This window comes from Elephantulus edwardii, unplaced genomic scaffold (genome assembly GCF_000299155.1).
Source record: "Elephantulus edwardii isolate Elephantulus edwardi_28Jun2011 unplaced genomic scaffold, EleEdw1.0 scaffold00029, whole genome shotgun sequence".
NCBI lineage: Eukaryota > Metazoa > Chordata > Mammalia > Macroscelidea > Macroscelididae > Elephantulus > Elephantulus edwardii.
This window is the reverse complement of record NW_006399779.1, coordinates 11,056,308-11,071,653: the sequence shown is the minus strand read 5'-3', so window position 1 is coordinate 11,071,653 and position 15,346 is coordinate 11,056,308. Positions and strand designations below refer to the sequence as shown.

The window sequence follows — 15,346 nt, the reverse complement described above, 5'->3', positions numbered from 1 at the left end:
GCTCAATGGCTACCTCAAAAGCTGTAACAAATACAGTACCGTTACAAAGGGGGGGGGAGGGGGCGGTGGTGGTGATAAAAAATGCTCAGTTACTGTGGTGTCCGAATTGACCCAGAGCTCCCGCGAGTACTTGCAAGGGAGACTGCTGGTGGATTGGTAGCACAATTTCTTACCCACTAAGCCGCGAGACAGCGCCCCCTAAAATGAGCAGTATTCTTGAAATAATGTGTCAGTTAAACTCCACCCAAGGCTTTCTGGGACGATAATTAAATTCCAAAAGGCGCGCGAATCTCCAGACAAAACAATTTCCCCGCCTCCCAGCAAGTCACACTTAGCCAAGCTTTCTCACTCAAAGAGCGACGTCAGCCCGGCCAGTCGCCCGCCACCGAGATATTTCTGCGCCTGCGCATTCAGAGTAACCGGCTACGGGCGCCTTTAATCCCGCCCACTGCCCCGGAAGTTAACGCCGGAGTCACACCCTCCTCCTCAGCCGGAGGTGGCGCAGCCATTTTAATTCATAGCTGAGTGGGCGGTGGCGATTGGTGTTGGCGGTCTGGCTCCGCAGGGCAAAGGGTAACTACTGGTTTGAGGGTGGGTTCTAGTTTAATTTTTCTTTTCTAGCTTCGCATCGCGGGACCAGCACGCACCTTCTTACCAGTCGCGGCCATGTCCGGAGACGCAGCCACAGAGCAGGTGAGGAAGAAGCGGTGGGGCCTAGTGGCGACCTCTTCTCTACGTCTGTTCTTCGGAGTACTCCAGCCATGTTCGCCTGAGGAAAGAAACGGGGGGCTAGTGAACCCCGAGGAGTGATGGCAGTGGGAACAACGGCTGACTAAGATTAAGAACTTCTTTTTTTACTTCTCTCTTTACGGCGTTAAACATAACAAATTATTTGATCTGAACACTAGCAAGAGGCTGCTTCATCCCATTTTAGATTCTTGTGGATTCTTGAGATAGGATTCGTTACTTTGATATCGTTTTGGTGTTACAGTGGCCGAGGATTGGTCGTTTTAATGTGTACTCGCCGTTTTCGGGGGAAAATTTTAACCTTTCCTTTAATCGCTCTCCAGAATATTGTTGTTCTTAGAAATAGAGGATTTGAGAGAACGAATGAAGAGAAAAGCAGTCTTCAAGTAGAGCATGGTTTACGCAGAGGTTTAAGGAATTTCGTGGTTAATTTCCTGCTTCCTTTCTGTTCTCTCTTTTATCCACACTTGGTGATAATTTTTTCCAGCGACACATTTTACCATTTGACTATTCAGACACAAGAAGTCTGTTTTGACCACTGTAAATAAAAGCATCTGCTTTAGTACTAGATAAAAGTTATTTTTAAATATTTTAAGATTCAAGTTGTTAGATGTGATTTGTTTGTATCAAAAATTTTATAGGATAGTGGTTTCCTATCTACTTAAATAGATAGTGGAAGATACAGTGAGATTTCTTTTGCGTGTCCTGTTAGGAATAGATAAATATACTCCCCTCCCCCTTTCTTTAAAATTTGAGGCTATTTAGCCTGCAGAATCTCGAGTTTCCGAAATTTCCCATTGCCATAGAAACAGAATACACTTAAATCCTGGTTTTTCACGTTTCCAGTTAATAGCCTCAAGGCTGTTCTTGGTGGCTGATGGAGATAAGGCACAACAGAAGTTTTCTTGAGAAGCCTGGGTGACTGTAAATTTATTATGTGAGGATTTTTGCCTTTGCTCTGCTCATGGGCTGATTTCACTCCTGAAATCTTCTACATTGTTTACTTGCTGAGTTTTTAGTCTTGCAAAGTCTTAAACTTGTTAAGATCCAAAGGATTTATTCATTTTGCATTTTCCTGGAGATTGATGTTTTGTAATTTGGAAGTCAGGGAGGGCTGATTTGTGGTTTCCTTAACACATTCTCAAATGGATTGTGAATTTTTAACAGTGGTGGGAGGCCAGAGGCCTGATAAAAGGCTAAGATTTTTATTTGCTACTGAGTCAGAACCTACTTATAACTGACCCTCCTTTGAGTGTTTGGTAGGATTTTAATTTGGTGCCTTTGAGTTGGCAGTGCAGTTCATTTCCCACCAGAACTCCCTAATGATAAGATGAAGTTGGGTTGAATATTTTAGGGTAGACTATGGTCTTTGCAATTACTTGTTGTGCATCAGATAGCTGGATAGTGATTTAGGATTATAGAAGGATCGATGCCTTTGAACTGTGGTGCTGGAGAAGAGTATTAAACATACTATGGACTGCCAGGAGAACAAACAGGTCTGCCCTGGAGAGGGTGAAACCGAGCTTTCCTTGGAGGCAAGAATTTTGGAGCTCCATCTCACATACTTTGGGCATGCTGCCCTGAAGGGCCTGTCCTTCGAGAAGGAAGGGTGGAGAGGACATTACAGGAGAGAAGACTTTGGATAAAAGGGATTGACACAGTAATCGGGGGAAGGTGTGCCAGAGACAAACTGGCTCAGGATATGGCAGGGTTCCGTAGATAGTGTTCATAGATTCATTATGAGTCTCAGGCAATTAGCACAGCAAATAACAACATAGGTGATACATGATTTTCATTTTTCATTGCCTCAAAAAGCCCTTAATGCATTAAAGATTATGTGGGGTTGTCCCACTGTTCCAAAAACGGAATTGGCGTGTATTTATACTCATGGTGAATCTCCATCATATTTCTGAGACTGTAAATCTCAATGGAAATAGGCTGCCTATCGCTCTCCCTCAGAGAAAGCCTGGATTCAAAACACTAACTAATCTTTTGAATAAAAGTGCAATATATTGTGCATTATGCCACCAAAAGTCTTTGTTTTCAATTAGTATTGTTATTGGGTACCATCACTTTGGAACTGACTCAGCTGTCCTTCTAGTGGATTTTTAGGAGGGGCCAATCTTTGGGAAATGACATGGAAAGGTGGAGGGCTAATGAAAGAGAGGAAGACCCTCAATGAGATGGATTAACACAGTAACAACAGGCTCAAGTATATCATAGGTGATGTAGGACAAGGTTCAGATCCATTGTTAAGGGATTGCTGAGTTATAGTTGACTCAGTGGCACCTAACAACAACATGAATTTGCACAGGAGGAGATTGCCCATCTTTCTCCCAAGGAGCAGCTGGTGGATTTGAACCCCATGCCTTTGGATTGGCGGTGCAGCTCCTTACAACTGAGCCACCAATATTAGTCTTAGTTAAATGTGATTACTTGATTTAAGGTTGAATCTGTGTATTGCAAAAATTTCTTTTACAGTTAACTGTGGATTACCTTTTTCTCCAATAACTTTTTATTATCTAGTTGATGTATTTTGATATTCCTTTATTAGTTATTACAGTGGAAATGGCAAATGATAATTTTTTTTTTTAATCCCACAGTTCTGTTGATGGGTTAATATTTTTCATGGGTTTCTTTTTATGTAGTCTATTATAGTTCGCTACAGTTATTTTTCTTTTGTATGTTCAATTTGCCCCAAATTTGACTGAAAACCACCTTTCTTTAGTTTCAGATTTTGGACAGTTAATTACCAACACGTTGTGAGCTTCATAAAACTTTTTTTTTTTAAAATTACAAATTTCAAACATACAAAAGGAGAAAGTCCAGTACACTCTCTCTGTGCCTGTGGAAGAACTTTTACTAAATCTCAGTTCATGGATTATCTTGTTTTCTCCATGCCTTCACTTGCACATTTTATGTCCATTATTTTGAAGCAAATCCTAGATTATTTACCTCTAACTGAACTGGTAAATAACTTACATAGTGACATCTTCAAGATATAAATCAATGCACTTGATTTATAGAATACCTTTCAGTGAAACTGAAAATGTCAAAAATATCTAGAATGATGGGGGAGGGAAAAGGATAAGCAAAACTAAATTAATCAAAAAAGATCCAAACCATTCTGAGTCTTGGGTTTGCCTTAGAAAGATACCAAGTCCTGGGGTGGACAAAGCTGCAGATACAAAGTGGAAATAATTTTCAGTCTTTCAGTGATAGTGAAGGTAAAGGAAAAATAGTGAATAAACTTGATACTGTCTTAATTCCTTAGTAGAAGAAATGAATGAATCTTTGTTGATTCTAGGTTTGTTCCTCTGAAAAAGGGTAGTTGTAGAAAAAGGGCTTTTGGCTTGGGTTTGGGTTTTTTTTTTTATCATTATTATTTTTACCCTTAAATTTACTTTAGGGGAGCTACTTAAATGTTCTTAAAATGTTCATAGATTTTTCTTTTGGAAATTTATGGGGTTTTGCCTGTTTAATGGTAAAAACTGGGTACATATAACCTTCATGTCTGATTTCTATGCAGACTTCTGGCTCTCATTTGAATTTTTCTTGTATAATTCAACTTTTTCTCATTCTTAGAACATGTAGTGTTCTCTCTGTAACAGAATCCTTCTACTTGGTTTTGAGTTTCTTATATTTAGGCTGTCTTACATATTTTTGTATCTTAAAAGCCCAGCAAATACTATTTTTATCTCATTTTTTAATATAAACTTTTTGTTTTATACTGGTTTACTTACAGAGTTCCTATACTTTGTTTTTTCACACCCATCTTTCCCATTTCCTTAACCCACCCCTCCCTCCACCATCAAATTGTGTGACCCTATGATTATATCCTCCACCCATCCTCACCCCTGTGCTCCCCTCTTCCTCCATAGGTCCTTATACATGTTTTACTGGTTATTTGTTTTTACAGTTATGGTCTTATGCAGTATTTATCTTTTTGGGACCGGGTAGGTTCACTTAGCATATTACTCCCATTTCCTCCCAAGTTAGGTAGTGATTTACCAACTCATTGCTCCTACATGCTGCATAGTTCATCGTTTGAATGTACCATAAATTTTTAATTCATTCAGTTGTGGTTGGACATTTGGGCTGTTTCCATGGTCTTGTATTAGTGAATAATGCTGCTATGAACATGAGTGTACAAGTCTCTGTTTGTGTGTGCTTTCCCCTCCCCCTCTCATTTTCTCACGGTATATTCCAGTGGAATAGCTAAAAGCCCAGCAAATACTTTTTAAAAAAAATGTAAAAGGTGTTCTACAAATGAATTGGCTGAGTTTTACACTTAGTCTTTATACAGCAGTGCAATGGTCAGCTGCACACCCAAGAGTTCAGTAGTTTGACCCACTAACTTATTCTTCTGGAGAAAATAGTCCCCTCCAGTAAAGATTTGTTGTTACTGTTTTAGGTGCCTGTGAGTTAAAATTATAGCAGCCATGTAAACTACAGATTTGAACCTTGTCCTTTTATATAAAGTGCCATCCTCATCTCTGACACACTTAAGTTTATTGCTACAGTCCCTTTGTCATTCCATCTTGTTGAAGGTCTTCCTCTCTTTCATTGACCCTCCACCTTTCCAAGCATGAAGTTCTCTTCTCCTAACAGCATACATGAGACAAAGCTTTCACCATCCTTGCCTCCAAGGAGTATCCTGGTTGCACTCTTTTCAGTACCTGTTTGTTCTTTTGTCAGCCCATTGGATACTCGGTACTCTTCTCTAATACCACAACTCAAAGGCATTGATTATTCTACTGTGCTTAGTCATTGTCCAACTTTCAGATGCATAACAAGTGACTGAAAAGACCATGCTTGAATCAGATTTGCCAAGGTCTTTAAACTGACATCGTTGGTCCTTAACATTTAGAAGAGTGGTGTTGAGTGCAGATTTGCCCAATGTAGTATGTCTTTTGATTTCTTGACTGCGGTGCTAAAGGTGTTGATGGTAGTTTCAAGCAAGATGAAGTCCTTGACAACATCAATCTTCTGTCCATCTATCATGATGTCTCTTGGCCCAGTAATGAGGGGTTTTGTATTCTTCATATTGAGATGTTAATATTCAAGGGTCCTCTTAAACCTGGATATTACCCAGTCATGTCAGTCAGTCTTCATTATCATTGAGGATCACAGACCAACCTGAGGGTTTTTGTTAATAAAGTGGCTCACTTAAGTACTGGCCAAACAAGAAGGACCTACCCTTTAACTTCCGTGATCTGGGAGAGGAACTGTACATTGAGTTTGGCTACATGGACAATCCTTCCATCAGTCATACCTTCACATTATAAAACTATATGCAGAAGCTTGGTAAAAGACACTGATGCCAAAAAAAAAAACCAACCCAAAAACAACAAAACAAACACATTGATGCAGGAGATGAGGTATTATGTCTTGACAAATGGAAATTGCATTGAGAGCCCTCCTAAACATCACCCTGTGCAGTCTCTTAATTTGTATCCTTTTTGCTTTTATAAAATCGTAATTATAGGGCAAGCTCTGGTGGCCTAGTGGCAAGAAGCTGCACTGTAATCTCAGAGGTACACAATTCAAATCCACCAGATGCTCTGCTGGAGAAGGAGGAACAATCTCCTCCTGTATCAGTCAGATCTGATTTGATGGTACACACAAAAAATAATGAAATGAAATGAAATAAAATTTTAAAAAAACCAAAAACGTAATTATAGGTAAAGCATGTTTCCTGAGATCAGTAATCAATCTAATGAGTTTACTAAATCCAAGGGGATAATGAAATTCTTAAAATTATATATGATGGGAGTGAAAGTGTCATGGGCACCACAATAAACTTGTGAACTATTGGGACAGATTTCAGCAGTCTTGGTTTGTAAGATCTGATCTGTCTCTTATGATTACAGTCAGAGGAAAATTCACCTTTGTCCTTGGACCAAATAGTGGTTGTGCATCAGAAGGTATATCAGAGATGATGATGATGTTGTTGCAGGGGTTGTTGAGTCAAGTATGACTCACAGTGACTCTATGAACAACAGGTCTGAACCCTGCTTTATCCTGTGCCATCCTCATATCTTACATACTTGAGCCCATTGGAGCAGTTGCTGTGTCAGTCCAGCTGGTTGAGGGATGATGAAAATATGTGAGATGAAGTTTACCATCCTTGCCTCCCAGGAGCGTTCTCCATGGCTGCACTCCCAAGACATATCTCTTTGTTCTTTGGGCAGTCCATGGAAGATATCCAGTACAGTTCTTCAGCACTATAACTGAAAGGCATCAGTGCTTATATATTATCCTTGTTCATTGTCGCGGTCTCAGATGCATACCAAGTGATTGAAAAAAATAAGATACTGAATCATGCCCCCTGTCTGAGCTGTTTGTTTGTTATCCTAGAATTAAGAAGGCCTAAAATATGAGGAAAATCCCCCTTCACTTTAGATAAATTACTTGACTTTAAATAACACAGTTTAATTGGCAGTAAAACTCACTGCCTTTAAATCTTTTTGAACTCATGACACTCTTCTAACGGGTTTCTGAGGCTGCAGTGTGAGGAGACTGCCCACCTCTTCTGCTTAGAACTGGTAGATTCAAACTTCCAGAAATATGTGGCCCTTTGGTTAGCAGTGCAACACACAGAATACACCAGTATTTCTCATTAAAAAGGGTATTCAGATCCATAAATTAGCGCTTAGGTTTTGGTGAAAACGGGAGTTGAAAAGATGTGGAAAAGATGAACAATATTTTCTAGTTGGGAGTCCCTATGTAGTACAAATAATAAAGTGCCTGACTACTGGTTGAGCATTTTGATGTCAACCAAAATCACTTGAAGAAAGGCCTGGCAGTCTGCTCCTCAGAAGTTGCAGCCTTGAAACCTCTGGTGTTATTATGTGACATTGAGTTGGAATTGACCCATAGCTGACCCTCCAGTTTTTCAGAGGTAGTTAATAGCTTGGGAAGAGATGTTGATCCTCTTGAGGAGCAGCTGGTGGATTTCAGCGACATGTCTTTGGGATTGTAGCACAGCTGCTTATCACTAGGCCACTAGAGCTCCTTTGAAAACCTTATGGAACATTTCTGTACAAGTGAGGTAAGCGTGAGTTGAAAAAATCACTTGGCTGCTGTTAACATCATGTACTTACTATGAAACACAAATGTTAAAATATGAAACTGGGTTTATTTTGTACTTTGTACATTATAGTTCTTACATGATATTTCAGGGTGAGAGCATGGCCAGTTTTGGGGGGGTTGGAGGTGGTGGGTCTTTTGTGGGTTTGTGGGTTTTTCTGCCAACCAGTTTTAAAACCGAATTGGGGTAGGGACTGCAGAGGAAAGAAAAATATTTTTATCTGCTTTTTAAAAAAAGTCATTTTGTACTACCTTCTTTTTTTTATTTTAAATGATACTTGGTGTAATAGTTTGGGGGCAGGAAAATCAATTTGATCTTTATTGTCATTAATACTTCTTTGAAAAGAATATTGCATGATAATTGTTTTTAAGAAAAACTAATATCTTATACAATGAGAGTATTAGTTCTTAGAGGTACAACGCGTTTGTGTTAGAATAAATTCCATTTCTTTAGTGTTGGATTATTTCAGGGAATACAAGAGTTTAAAATCTAGCTAGATCTTCAGAAATGACAAAAGCTGTATTCAACTGTTAATACCTATTAAGTTGTTTTATTAAATTTATTATTAATTTCAGTGAAGATTTACAGAGACTTTGGGTTTCCATTCATTTCTTGTTTTACAAAACCTCCCCTAGGTCCACTCCACTATGCAGCCTTCGCTCTGGACTCCTGTCATGACAAAAATACCTAATCACATATCCCTTTTAAACAGTTTTCTCCCTTATCTGTCTCAACACAGTATACATTATTGAACCCATCTTTCTCAGTCTCCTCCCAATCCCGAGTCATTCCCTGTTTTACGACAGTGGCATCATGCAGTATTTGTCCTTTTGTGACTGAGATACTTCACTCAGCATAATGTCCTCCAGGGTCACCCATTTTGAGTAATATTGCATGAGTTCCTTGTTTTTCAATGCAGCATAGTATTCTGTTGTGTGAATATACCACAGCTTCTTTATCCATTTGTTTTTTGATGGGCACTTAGGTTGTTTCCAACTCCTTGCTATTGTGAACAAAGGCACAACATGGGTAAGCATGTTTTTATTGAGTGCTGTTGAGTTGGAATCAACGCACATTTGACCCTCCAATGGGATTGTGGGGTTTTTTTGGCGGGGGTGGGGGTGGGGCCTTGTTTTGTTTTTTAAAGAAATCTGACTTTATTAAGATTGTGCACAAGCCAATACAGAATGCAGGTGCCCCTCACTAAGTGCTTTCCAGACTTCTTTTTTTAGAAATTATTATTATTTTTATTGATATTTAATGGAAGTTTACAGAAAATTTGAATTTCCATTCATTGTCCATCCTTCTCCTGCATTTGAACTGCATGTCTTTGGGATTGCTGCTCAGTGTCTTACCACTAACTAGGCCCCCAGAGCTTCCTTAATACCTCTTAAGACAATTGATAAAAAAATATTTCTTGACTTTTTTCCATCATAGACAAGACCTATAAATCACGGTGACACAAACCGTTAAGTGCTTGATTATTTAGGTATAGTAGTATCTTAGAAGACAGGCCTGGCAAGCTACTTATGAAGTTTATGAATCGGTTATACTCTGCATATGTGCCCATGACTAAAAACTGACAAGACCATTTTGTCGATTTGAGTATGTTTTGCATATTCAGATAGTGGGTGGTGATGTGTGAACTGAGTTAAAAATGAATTTGAGTTGTGCAAATATTTAAACTATTTTTAGATAAATTAACAACTTAAAAAATCAGTAAATGTTGAATAAATCTTGGTTGACATTTTTTCTAAAGTCTGACGTGTTTTATCTACTACTAGATTAATATTTTTTTAAACTCTTGGTTTTAATCATTTCTTTAAAAAAGTTTAATTCATAAAGATTTTTATGTGTAACTTTTAGCTCTTACATAGAAAATGAATAAGCACATTGAAAAGGTAAATATGTTACTTGCTTCATGTCAGTTCCAACCCCAAGTATTACACAGAATAACTGCTCCATGAAATTTTCTTGACTTTAATCTTTATGGAAGTAGTTCTCTGGGTCTTTTCTTCCTCAGTGCTGTTAGATGGGTTCAAATTGCCAACTTTTGGTTACCAACTAGGGATCTTAAGGAAAATTGATAAAACAATTATTTTGTACTAATAACCTCAAGTTGTTTTTGAGTGGAAAAAAAGATTGAAATTGTTAATGACTTCATCTTGCTCATATACACAACTCTTGACAGCAATCAGGAAATCAGGACAGGTTGCATTGGGAAAAACTGCTGTCAAGGATTTCCTCAGAGTGCTGAAGAACAGTGATGTCAGTCTAGAGACTAAGGGGTGCTTGATCTAAGCCATGCTCTTCTCAGTTGCTTGCTTTGCATCTCAGAGTGGGAAAGTGATTAAGGGTGGAAAAAGAATAATTGATGCCTTTAAATTGAAGTGCTGGAGAAATGTGTTGAACAAAATAAACTGGTCAGTTCTAGAGAGGGTTAAATCAGATTGTTCCTTGGAGGCAAGGATTTTGAAACTTTGTCTCACCTATTTTGAGCATATTGCCAGGAGGGACCAGTTCTTGGAGAAAGATACCATGCTTGGAAAGGTGAAAAATCAGTACAGGAGAGGTAGACACTGCTTGAGATGGATTGACACCATGACTGGCAGTGGAATCAGGTGTGTAGGAGACAGTAAGGTTGGCTTAAGACAGAGCAAGCTTCAGAACTGTTGTTCATTGGGCCATTGTGGGTCTTGGTCAACTAACAGCAACAATAACCTTAAATGAATGGGTATTTTTTCCTTTTCCCCAATTGTTCAGTATATTTTTATTTTGGGGAAGAGTTGAGGAAGACATATTGCCTTGTTTTGCATAATACATGTTCACATTTCCTTTATAAAGAATCTAGGAGAATTCTGTTGCTGATAGTGGAGCACAGAAATAAGTTGACGTCATTTCTGATGAGACATTAGTCACATAAAGAATTTTTTTCCCCTAAACTTTTTATTTATCATTGAGCCAGAACCTCCTCATAGCTAACCGTCTAGTATGTTTTAAGAGGCCATAAATTGCATGAGATATTTCCCCCCTTTCTACTGTGGAGTAGCTGGTGAATTTGAACCATGTGCCTTTTGGTTGACAGCACATTGTTTATCACTAAGCCACTAGAGATCCCTTAAGTTACTACTAGTAGTGGTTCTGTTTAGCAGTCTTGGCAGAATATTAATCTGAAATCTTTTTAATTTTGAAGGAAGATTGATTGATTACCAAGAAAACCCTTCAAATATATTGTGTTGTATATGCCGTTTTCTTGATCTTTAAGGATAGGATGTAGGAAAAGGAATTTAAAAATCAAAAACTGTATGCATTGGAGCTGTATCCATTCTCCATACCTAGTAATCTGTATACAGGACAGATTATTTGAGAAAAAGAAGAATGTGGCATCAGTATTGGAGGAAGACTCCTCAGCAACCTACATTATGTAAATGACATAACCTTGCTTTAGCAAAGTAAGGAGAACTTGAAACACTTGCTGCAGAGGATCAAAGATTACAGCTTTCAGTATGGGTTACATTTCAATATCAAGAAAACAAAAATCCTTACTACTAGGTTGATGGTTACTATCATAATAGATGGAGAAGAGATAGAAATTATCAATGATTTCATCTTGTTTAACAGAGCCACAGTCAACACTCATGGCACCAGGAACCAGGATATCAAAAGATAAATTTCATCAGAAAAATCTGCTGTCAGGGACCTCTCCAAACAAAGTGGTGAGGAGCAGTGATGTCAGTTTGAAGACTGAGGTGCACCTGCTACAAACCATATTCTCTTTAGTTACTTGCTAATACAGCTGAAAGTTGGGCAATAAATGAAGCTGATGGAAAAAGTTGTGATGCTGGGGAAGAGTGCTGAATAAAATATTCCATGTACTGTTGAAAGGATAAACAACTCTATGTTGGAAATTATGTAGCCAGGGTGCTCTTTGGAGGCAAGAATAGTGAAACTTTGTCTCGTATGCTTTACTCATCTTGTTTGGAGGGGCCAGTCCTTGTAAAAGGACATCATGCTTGGAAAGATGGATGGTCAGCAAAGGAGAAGACCCTCAAGGAGATAGATTGATACAGTACTTGTAATGGTGCATTTGAGTATGTCAGATGATAAAGATGGTGCAGGATTCAGATCCAGTGTTTATAGGGTTTCTATGAGTGGTAGTAGACTCTATAGCACTTAACCACACTTTTCTTTCCAGTCTGTTTTTAACACAGCCTATGGTGATGAAAGAAGTTCAGGCTGCTTTGAAGGATATGGCAAAAAATAAGGCTCCAGGAATAGATGGTATACCAATTGACATATTTCAGTTAACAGTTGCTGCCCTGGACGTGCTTACCAAGTTGTGCCAAGAAATCTGGAGAACGACCACTTGGCCAACTGACTGGAAGAGATCAATATTTGTTCCTATCCCAAAGAAAGGTGACCCAACAGAATGTGGAAACTACAGAACAATCTCACTGATTTCACATGCAAGCAAGATTTTACTGAAAATTATCCAAAAACAACTGGAACAGCACATCAACAGAGAACTACCAGAAGTCCAGGCTGGTTTCAGAAGGGGTCGTGGTACTAGAGATATTGTAGCTGATGTTAGATGGATCTTGGCTGAAAGCAGGGAATACCAGAGGAATGTCTATCTGTGTTTCATTGACTATGCAAAGGCATTTGACTGTGTAGATCATAACAAACTATGGCTGACTCTGAGAAGAATGGGAATCCCAGAACACTTGATCGTTCTAATGCGAAACTTATACTTGGACCAGGAGGCAGTCGTCAGAACAGAGCAAGGGAACACTGCATGGTTCAAAATTGGGAAGGGCGTACGCCAGGGATGCATCCTATCTCCATACCTTTTCAACCTATATGCAGAACAGATTATCCGGGAGGCTGGGCTCTATGAGGAGAAATGTGGGGTCAAGATTGGTGGATGATTTCAGATGACACAACCCTGCTTGCTGAAACTGAGGAGGACCTGAAGTGCTTGCTACAGAGGATCAAGGACTGCAGCCTCCAATATGGATTGAGACTCAATGTCAAGAAGACAAAGATTCTCACCACTGGACCAGTTGGCAGCATCAGGATGGATGGTGAAGAGATTGAGATTGTACACAGCTTTAGTTTGCTTGGCTCCACAGTCAGCAGTCTTGGCACCAGCAGCCAGGACATTAAAAAGCGCATTGCCATGGGAAAGTCTGCTCTTAGGGACCTCTCCAAAGTGCTGAAGAGCAATGCTGTCTCTCTGGAGACTAAGGTGCGTCTGATACAGGCCATGGTCTTCGCAATCACTTGTTATGCATCAGAGAGTTTTGGGCAGTGACCAAGGAGGATAGAAGGAGAATTGATGCCTTTGAGCTGTGGTGCTGGAGAAGAGTATTGAGAATACCATGGGCTCTAGGAAAACAAACAGATTTGTCCTGGAAAGGGTTAAACCGGGTGGCTCCTTGGAGGCAAGGATTCTGAGGCTCCATCTAACATACTTCGGACATGTTGTGAGGAGAGACTGGTCCTTAGAGAGGGACATCATGCTTGGGAGGGTGGAGGGACAGCACAGGAGAGGAAGGCCCTCTATGAGGTGGATTGATTCAGTGACTGGGATAATTGGGATGGGAGTGTCAGAGACTGTACGATTGGCACAGGACAGAGCGGAGTTTAGGGCTGTTGTACATAGGGTCGCTATGAGTCGCAGGCGACTCGACGGCACATAACAACAACAGCAACAAGCTAATAATCTCATTAAACCCATCTCCTTTGAGTCTGGATTGATTCATAGCTTTAAATCACACAAGAGGATATTGTCCTTCTTTTTCCCAAAGAGGCACTTCTTGCCATCAGAGCTCCCAAATATCATTAGAAGGTAAGTCAGAACGTAGTGATAAAGCCCTAGAGTGTTGCTTCTAACCAAAGGTCTTGCCTCTGGGAATAAGAATGCGTGAATATTTATGTGGTGAATGATGAGTAATCTTGCAGTCACCTTTGGACTCCAATAGAAGATCAGCTATTTCAGCTCCAGCTTGACAGCAGTGAGAGTCTCTACTCTTCTTAGTGACTGTCTATCTTAGAATAAAAGCCAGTGGTCTGCTTTTCCCATTTCTTTCTCTTTGCTTCTGCCACCACCACCCCCTTATTAGAAGAGAGGTCCTGATTGTTTATATATTAACCTCCAGGTTAATATAATTAACTTTGTAAGACCACATTTGTCTTGCAATATTGAGCCTAGGATTGATGAAAAAATGACAGCAAAGCTTCATTTCTTGTACTTTGGTCATGTTGTTAAGAGAGGCTCTTCTGTGGACAGAGGCATCATGCTTGGGATAGTAGAAGTTATCAGAGGAAGACCACCAGTGAGATATATTGACACAGTGACTGCAGCAGTGAGCTCAGGTGTGTCCGAGATGATGAGGATAGCACATGATAGGACAGGGTTCAGGTCTGTTATTACAGGGTCACTATGAGTCGTACTTGATAGTACCTAACAACAACACATCATACTCTTGAAAAGGACATCATACTTGGAAAAGTGAAGGGTCAACAAAAAAGGAAGAGCCACAGTGAGTAGAAGGATGAGCTCAAGTATATCGAGGAGAGGACAGGGTAGGATAGTGTAGAGATGGTTGTTCATAGAGTTGCTCTTAGTCATAGTCATCTCAATGGTACCTAATTACTCTTCCTCAGATTTTATTTTTTTCTTAAAACTGATACCAAAGAGGATTAAATTCTTGACTAACTTGTCTTTCATGGCATGATAGAAGGTTGAGTATTAGTGTTAAAATGGATTTAGTAGCCACTAAAATAGATTTGTGGTTTTGTTAGATATTAAAATGAAGTCATTTTAGTTGCTGTCCATTTCCGCTAACTTGGAGCCATAATCTTTCTAATAGTAGAAGTTCCCCATAATGCCAGGCTTTCCATTTTGATTGAAGTTTTGGTGAAAGACAAACTGGATGTTGGGTGAATTTTCCTTGTTTGTTTCTTGTGTTTTCCCCACCCCCACTCCTAGTTCATTTGAAACATGTTGCAGCTGAATATTAGCAACTTTCTGTAAAACTATAAGCACCTGTCTGTCCTTCCGAAATATATAATAGGTTGTTATTATTGTTCAATGCAGTTGAATCAACTGTTACTTTCCAAGTATGCCCCCTCTCCAAGGAATAGTCAAACAGCATGCCCACAGTGAGATTACACTTTGTCATCTTTGCCTTCAGTGAGTGCTCTGACTGTACTTTCCCCCAAAGCACATGTTTATTCTTTTGTTGTTGTTCTTGTTGTGTGTGTGTGTATGTTTAATAATTTCAGTGAACATTTACAGAGATTTTGGATTTCCATTCATTGATTGTTTCACTTTTCTCCTTGCCCACCCCACCCCCACCCCCAGTTTGCTCTTCTCCTTGAAAAGCAAAAGAAAAACTCCTTCATTGGTATACAACCCCCCGCCCCCCGCACACCCCCAACCCCACCCTGAGTATACTACATTCTGCAACCCTCATTCCGAACTCTTATGATAATCATAAT

The 15,346-nt window shown here is 39.5% G+C and overlaps 1 protein-coding gene across 1 annotated transcript in view; it reads left to right on the top strand.

The window, feature by feature from the left end:
• The first annotated feature begins 501 nt into the window (after window positions 1–501).
• The window catches only part of CSTF3 (cleavage stimulation factor, 3' pre-RNA, subunit 3, 77kDa), a 101,657-nt gene continuing 86,812 nt past the window's right edge, over window positions 502–15,346 (top strand). Inside the window, exon 1 of the mRNA XM_006883737.1 lies at window positions 502–693. Within this exon, the coding sequence (XP_006883799.1) occupies window positions 667–693 (27 nt within the window). The 5' untranslated portion in view covers window positions 502–666. The remainder of the gene's footprint in view (window positions 694–15,346) is intronic.